Source organism: Pseudophryne corroboree, chromosome 10, assembly GCF_028390025.1.
Source record: "Pseudophryne corroboree isolate aPseCor3 chromosome 10, aPseCor3.hap2, whole genome shotgun sequence".
NCBI classification, from domain to species: Eukaryota; Metazoa; Chordata; class Amphibia; order Anura; family Myobatrachidae; genus Pseudophryne; species Pseudophryne corroboree.
This window is the reverse complement of record NC_086453.1, coordinates 19,957,859-19,965,809: the sequence shown is the minus strand read 5'-3', so window position 1 is coordinate 19,965,809 and position 7,951 is coordinate 19,957,859. Positions and strand designations below refer to the sequence as shown.

The following is a 7,951-nucleotide window of genomic DNA, read 5'->3' as shown; positions in this document are numbered from 1 at the left end:
TGCACTGTGCAGGGGTATAAGGGGAGGGAGGGTGATTACTGTATGTGTGCACTGTGCAGGGGTATAAGGGGAGGGGGGGTGATTACTGTATGTGTGCACTGTGAAGGGGTATAAGGGGAGGGGGGGTGATTACTGTATGTGTGCACTGTGCAGGGGTATAAGGGGAGGGGGGGTGATTACTGTATGTGTGCACTGTGCAGGGGTATAAGGGGAGGGGGGGGTGATTACTGTATGTGTGCACTGTGCAGGGGTATAAGGGGAGGGGGGGTGATTACTGTATGTGTGCACTGTGCAGGGGTATAATGGGAGGGGGGGTGATTACTGTATGTGTGCACTGTGCAGGGGTATAAGGGGAGGGGGGGGTGATTACTGTATGTGTGCACTGTGCAGGGGTATAAGGGGAGGGGGGGTGATTACTGTATGTGTGCACTGTGCAGGGGTATAAGGGGAGGGGGGGTGATTACTGTATGTGTGCACTGTGCAGGGGTATAAGGGGAGGGGGGGTGATTACTGTATGTGTGCACTGTGCAGGGGTATAAGGGGAGGGGGGGTGATTACTGTATGTGTGCACTGTGCAGGGGTATAAGGGGAGGGGGGGTGATTACTGTATGTGTGCACTGTGCAGGGGTATAATGGGAGGGGGGGTGATTACTGTATGTGTGCACTGTGCAGGGGTATAATGGGAGGGGGGTGATTACTGTATGTGTGCACTGTGCAGGGGTATAAGGGAGGGGGGGTGATTACTGTATGTGTGCACTGTGCAGGGGTATAATGGGAGGGGGGTGATTACTGTATGTGTGCACTGTGCAGGGGTATAAGGGGAGGGGGGGTGATTACTGTATGTGTGCACTGTGCAGGGGTATAAGGGGAGGGGGGTGATTACTGTATGTGTGCACTGTGCAGGGGTATAAGGGGAGGGAGGGGGGTGATTACTGTATGTGTGCACTGTGCAGGGGTATAAGGGGAGGGGGGGTGATTACTGTATGTGTGCACTGTGCAGGGGTATAAGGGGAGGGGGGTGATTACTGTATGTGTGCACTGTGCAGGGGTATAATGGGAGGGGGGTGATTACTGTATGTGTGCACTGTGCAGGGGTATAAGGGGAGGGGGGGTGATTACTGTATGTGTGCACTGTGCAGGGGTATAAGGGGAGGGGGGTGATTACTGTATGTGTGCACTGTGCAGGGGTATAAGGGGAGGGGGGGTGATTACTGTATGTGTGCACTGTGCAGGGGTATAAGGGGAGGGGGGGTGATTACTGTATGTGTGCACTGTGCAGGGGTATAAGGGGAGGGAGGGGTGATTACTGTATGTGTGCACTGTGCAGGGGTATAAGGGGAGGGGGGTGATTACTGTATGTGTGCACTGTGCAGGGGTATAATGGGAGGGGGGGTGATTACTGTATGTGTGCACTGTGCAGGGGTATAAGGGGAGGGGGGGTGATTGTATGTGTGCACTGTGCAGGGGTATACGGGGAGGGGGGGTGATTACTGTATGTGTGCACTGTGCAGGGGTATACGGGGAGGGGGGGTGATTACTGTATGTGTGCACTGTGCAGGGGTATACGGGGAGGGGGGGTGATTACTGTATGTGTGCACTGTGCAGGGGTATACGGGGAGGGGGGGTGATTACTGTATGTGTGCACTGTGCAGGGGTATACGGGGAGGGGGGGTGATTACTGTATGTGTGCACTGTGCAGGGGTATACGGGGAGGGGGGGTGATTACTGTATGTGTGCACTGTGCAGGGGTATAAGGGGAGGGGGGGTGATTACTGTATGTGTGCACTGTGCAGGGGTATACGGGGAGGGGGGGTGATTACTGTATGTGTGCACTGTGCAGGGGTATACGGGGAGGGGGGGTGATTACTGTATGTGTGCACTGTGCAGGGGTATACGGGGAGGGGGGGTGATTACTGTATGTGTGCACTGTGCAGGGGTATAAGGGGAGGGGGGGGGGTGATTACTGTATGTGTGCACTGTGCAGGGGTATACGGGGAGGGGGGGTGATTACTGTATGTGTGCACTGTGCAGGGGTATACGGGGAGGGGGGGTGATTACTGTATGTGTGCCTGGGTATAAGGGGAGGGGGGAATGATTAGTGAGTGTACGCACGGGTATAAGAGGAGGTGTAAAGATTACTGCCACTGTCTCAATCAACCGCTCTGCAGCTCTAAACCTGCTTCTATGCCTCCAGGCAGACCCTTTGCTGCTCTCCTTAACCCTGGGCACCTCTGCTGCCCAGACCTTGGCTGCCCCTGCTCCCCAGACTTCGCGGGCAGTGGCGGTAGCATCGGACTGGCAATTAGCAGTGGGGGCAGTACCTGGCGGCAACATTAGCAGGCAATGGCAGCTGGCGGGGGTGACAGTACAGTATTGACCACTGACAGGAGCGGTAGTGGGCATGCCTCACCAGCCACTGACCTCACCGCACGCCACTGGTGTACGCGCTGTGTGTACTTTGTACCGTCAGCGCGGCGTTTGTACACAAAGTCTGTACACGGTACGGGACTCTGTACACTAACAGCGTAAAAGGTGCGTAGAGTGTGTATTAAGTTTAGCGGCCGCAGCGGCTCCATGGTAAAGTGTATTTAAAGTGTGTATAAGGTATAGCTTTTCATTCCTGTATATAAATCAGCATTATCAATAGCATTGTTGCGGCTCCCTCCCTTCTCCTCCCTCTCCGCTGCTCCCTCTCCTCCTCCAGCACAGGAAGGCTTGTAATGAGTCAAATTGCGCACCTGGCACACACGTAGTTACGGCACTGGCTCTGACATTTTATCTGTGTCATTACCGTAGTAAAAGTGAATTATAGACATTCTTGTGTTGATCATTAAACAAATACCAGAATGGGCATATATACTGCATTGTAATCGTTCTGCGTCTGCATGCGGTAAACACTCGGATGCAGGCGCAGTGCAACTCGGATTCATGCGCAGTACTATACCACCGGCCATCTGTGCATTTTATTTTACATGCTGATTGTAAAATAAAATGCACTTGGAACAGGGATTCCTATGACGAATGCATGGAAATCTATGGACAGTTATTTGCATCCATGCAGAGCCTGATGCTGGGCTGTGCATGGAAATAAATGCACATATTAGACCATATGCAGACTTACAGCATACGCAATAGGCATCGCTTGTGGCCAATGATACGCCTGGAAGCATGTGTACTTACACTTACATCCATCTCTGCAGTTGTGTCTGTTTGCCCTCACTAACCCCTGACTACATGAGGTCACCCTGTTAAAGCACAGTTATGCCCCCTCAGGGGGAAGTGTAGATGCCACTGAACTGCGTATTACTAGTGCATCCATTAGCATTTTACTACATATGGGTCCACATTTATCTTGACTTCTTTGCTGCGCCTAGGCAAACCATGGTTTATTTTCATCTATTGTTCTCAGCTGCAATACAATACAGAGAACAATACATCCGGGGATTAAGTCATTACAGCAGGGGATTAAGTCTGATTGACCTGGCTCAATTAATCCTATTAAAGGCCAAGATAAACATGGACTCATCTGTATACAGAGTTACTGTATGATACAATCATATACCATGACACACAGATACATCAGTCTTACCTTCTTGTCCTAGGGCAGCGCCTGGAAATGAAAGGAAATGACATCATGAAAAGAATTGTCTACGTTCAGAATGAGGACATTTAAAGGACATTTATAGAACAGGGCCAGATTAACAATGAGGCGAATGGAGCTACAGCCCCAGGCCTCCACAGAAAAACAGGCCCGTCATCATAACAGCATGGCCACACAGTCAGCTAGAAATCATAGGTGTTAAAATTTTATTTCTAGTTTTCTCACAAAATTATGTTTTTTTCTCTATTTTGCCCAGATTTATCAAGCCTTTGAGAGTAATAAGTTTCACGGTGATAAAAGGGGTAATTCTGAGTTGATCGCAGCAGCAAGTTTGTTAGCAATTGGGCAAAACCATGTGCACTGCAGGGGGGGGCAGATATAACATTTGCAGAGAGAGTTAGATTTGGGTGGGTTATTACGTTTTTGTGCGGGGTAAATACTGGCTGCTTTATTTTTCCACTGCAATTTAGATTTCAGTTTGAATACACCCCACCCAAATCTAACTATTTCTGCACATGTTACATCTGTCCCCCCTGCAATGCACATGATTTTGCAAAACTGCTAACAAATTTGCTGCTGAGATCAACTCAGAATTAGGCCCAAGGTACCAACCAATCAGCTCATAACTGTCACTTTTCAAACACAGCCTGTAACATGGCAGTTAGGAGTTGATTGGCTGGTACTTTATCACCGTGAATATTATAACTCGCCAAGGCTTGATAAATTTGGGCCTTTGTGTGTATTTAGGAAGTCAGTAAGACGGATAGTGTCGGGGGTGTAAACGCCCACATGGCACTGGCCACACCCAGGGCTGAAATTCAGAAATTGTGGGGCCTGGAACTGCCAGAATAAGCAGGGCCCCCACCTCATCACCTTCCACTTCCCCTGCAGCTCCTACAATTTACCATTCTGGGTACCGATTTCCATTCCCAGGACCAGGCCGCAGAACACCAAGTGACCTCCCTAGGCACGACCGCGGCGGGCTAGGTCCACAGCCGCAGCATTGGGAAAGAGTCCGGAGCAGGCAGCCATAGAAGGATAGCACCGGCAGTATTTCAAATTTGGAGCAGGCCATGAGCCGAACAGATCTCATGGACATGCAGCCAATCAGGAGCTGCCGCAGTAGATTCAAAATGCCCCTCTGTGGCAGTCTGCATTACGCTCCAATACACACCGCTGCAATGCGGGCCCTTACGCTGTCAGGGCCCAGGATAGGAGTCCCATCAGTCCCCGCTGATGACAGCCCTGGCCACACCCATACAGCAATGGTCACACCCACATGGCATTTGCCACACCCACACAGCACTGGTCACAGCTTGCAATCTACATGCTCTTCACACTGGCACACTAAGGTAAATATTGTAAGACCAATTAATCTACAATAATAAAGTTATTTAATCTTGAAATTATGGGCCTGATTCAGAGGTGGCTCTGGGCCCCTTAGCAGCTGCACTCCCTGCACCTATGGTAGCTACACCCCTGTATTTATCACATGTAACTGTGACAGGGAAGGTGACGCCTCTCAGCTCTGGGCCCCATAGCAGCTGCACTGCCTGCACCTATGGTAGCTACACCCCTGTATATAACACATGTAACTGTGACAGGGAAGGTGGCCCCTCTCAGCTCTGGGCCCAATAGCAGCTGCACTCCCTGCACCTATGGTAGCTACACCCCTGTATATAACACATGTAACTGTGACAGGGAAGGTGGCTCCTCTCAGCTCTGGCCCCATAGCAGCTGCACTCCCTGCACCTATGGTAGCTACACCCTGTATATAACACATGTAACTGTGACAGGGAAGGTGGCCCCTCTCAGCTCTGGGCCCATAGCAGCTGCACTCCCTGCACCTATGGTAGCTACACCCCTGTATATAACACATGTAACTGTGACAGGGAAGGTGGCTCCTCTCAGCTCTGGCCCCATAGCAGCTGCACTCCCTGCACCTATGGTAGCTACACCCTGTATATAACACATGTAACTGTGACAGGGAAAGTAGCCCCTCTCAGCTCCGGGCCCCATAGCAGCTGTACTCCCTGCACCTATGGTAGCTACACCCTGTATATAACACATGTAACTGTGACAGGGAAGGTGGCCCCTCTCAGCTCTGGCCCCATAGCAGCTGCACTCCCTGCACCTATGGTAGCTACACCCTGTATATAACACATGTAACTGTGACAGGGAAAGTAGCCCCTCTCAGCTCTGGGCCCCATAGCAGCTGTACTCCCTGCACCTATGGTAGCTACACCCTGTATATAACACATGTAACTGTGACAGGGAAGGTGGCCCCTCTCAGCTCTGGCCCCATAGCAGCTGCACTCCCTGCACCTATGGTAGCTACACCCTGTATATAACACATGTAACTGTGACAGGGAAAGTAGCCCCTCTCAGCTCTGGGCCCCATAGCAGCTGTACTCCCTGCACCTATGGTAGCTACACCCTGTATATAACACATGTAACTGTGACAGGGAAGGTGGCCCCTCTCAGCTCTGGGCCCCATAGCAGCTGCACTCCCTGCACCTATGGTAGCTACACCCCTGTATATAACACATGTAACTGTGACAGGGAAGGTGGCTCCTCTCAGCTCTGGCCCCATAGCAGCTGCACTCCCTGCACCTATGGTAGCTACGCCCTTGTATATAACACATGTAACTGTGACAGGGAAAGTAGCCCCTCTCAGCTCTGGGCCCCATAGCAGCTGCACTCCCTGCACCTATGGTAGCTACACCCTGTATATAACACATGTAACTGTGACAGGGAAGGTGGCTCCTCTCAGCTCTGGCCCCATAGCAGCTGTACTCCCTGCACCTATGGTAGCTACACCCTGTATATAACACATGTAACTGTGACAGGGAAGGTGGCCCCTCTCAGCTCTGGCCCCATAGCAGCTGCACTCCCTGCACCTATGGTAGCTACACCCTGTATATAACACATGTAACTGTGACAGGGAAAGTAGCCCCTCTCAGCTCTGGGCCCCATAGCAGCTGTACTCCCTGCACCTATAGTAGCTACACCCTGTATATAACACATGTAACTGTGACAGGGAAGGTGGCTCCTCTCAGCTCTGGCCCCATAGCAGCTGCACTCCCAGCACCTATGGTAGCTACGCCCTGTATATAACACATGTAACTGTGACAGGGAAGGTGACTCCTCTCAGCTCTGGGCCCCATAGCAGCTGCACTTCCTGCACCTATGGTAATTACACCCTGTATATAACACATGTAACTGTGACAGGGAAGGTGGCCCCTCTCAGCTCTGGGCCCTATAGCAGCTGCACTCCCTGCACCTATGGTAGCTACACCCTGTACATAACACATGTAACTGTGACAGGGAAGGTGGCTCCTCTCAGCTCTGGGCCCCATAGCAGCTGCACTCCCTGCACCTATGGTAGCTACACCCCTGTATATAACACATGTAACTGTGACAGGGAAAGTAGCCCCTCTCAGCTCTGGGCCCCATAGCAGCTGCACTCCCTGCACCTATGGTAGCTACACCCTGTATATAACACATGTAACTGTGACAGGGAAGGTGACTCCTCTCAGCTCTGGGCCCCATAGCAGCTGCACTTCCTGCACCTATGGTAATTACACCCTGTATATAACACATGTAACTGTGACAGGGAAGGTGGCCCCTCTCAGCTCTGGGCCCTATAGCAGCTGCACTCCCTGCACCTATGGTAGCTACACCCTGTACATAACACATGTAACTGTGACAGGGAAGGTGGCTCCTCTCAGCTCTGGGCCCCATAGCAGCTGCACTCCCTGCACCTATGGTAGCTACACCCTGTATATAACACATGTAACTGTGACAGGGAAGGTGGCCCCTCTCAGCTCTGGCCCCATAGCAGCTGCACTCCCTGCACCTATGGTAATTACACCCTGTATATAACACATGTAACTGTGACAGGGAAGGTGGCCCCTCTCAGCTCTGGGCCCTATAGCAGCTGCACTCCCTGCACCTATGGTAGCTACACTCTGTATATAACACATGTAATTGTGACAGGGAAAGTATCCCCTCCCAGCTCTGGGCCCCATAGCAGCTGCACTCCCTGCACCCATGGTAGCTACACCCTGTATATAACACATGTAACTGTGACAGGGAAGGTGGCTCCTCTCAGCTCTGGCCCCATAGCAGCTGCACTCCCAGCACCTATGGTAGCTACACCCCTGTATATAACACATGTAACTGTGACAGGGAAGGTGGCTCCTCTCAGCTCTGGGCCCCATAGCAGCTGCACTCCCTGCACCTATGGTAATTACACCCTGTATATAACACATGTAACTGTGACAGGGAAGGTGGCCCCTCTCAGCTCTGGGCCCCATAGCAGCTGCACTCCCTGCACCTATGGTAGCT

The 7,951-nt window shown here is 51.7% G+C and overlaps 1 protein-coding gene across 2 annotated transcripts in view; it reads right to left on the bottom strand.

Moving 5' to 3' along the window:
- Positions 1 to 7,951, bottom strand: part of TYROBP (transmembrane immune signaling adaptor TYROBP) — a 148,766-nt gene that overhangs the window by 48,511 nt on the left and 92,304 nt on the right. For both annotated transcript variants that reach the window (XM_063942203.1, XM_063942204.1), the window contains one exon: positions 3,590 to 3,610. In XM_063942203.1, coding sequence (XP_063798273.1) covers positions 3,590 to 3,610 — 21 coding nt within the window. The remainder of the gene's footprint in view (positions 1 to 3,589; positions 3,611 to 7,951) is intronic.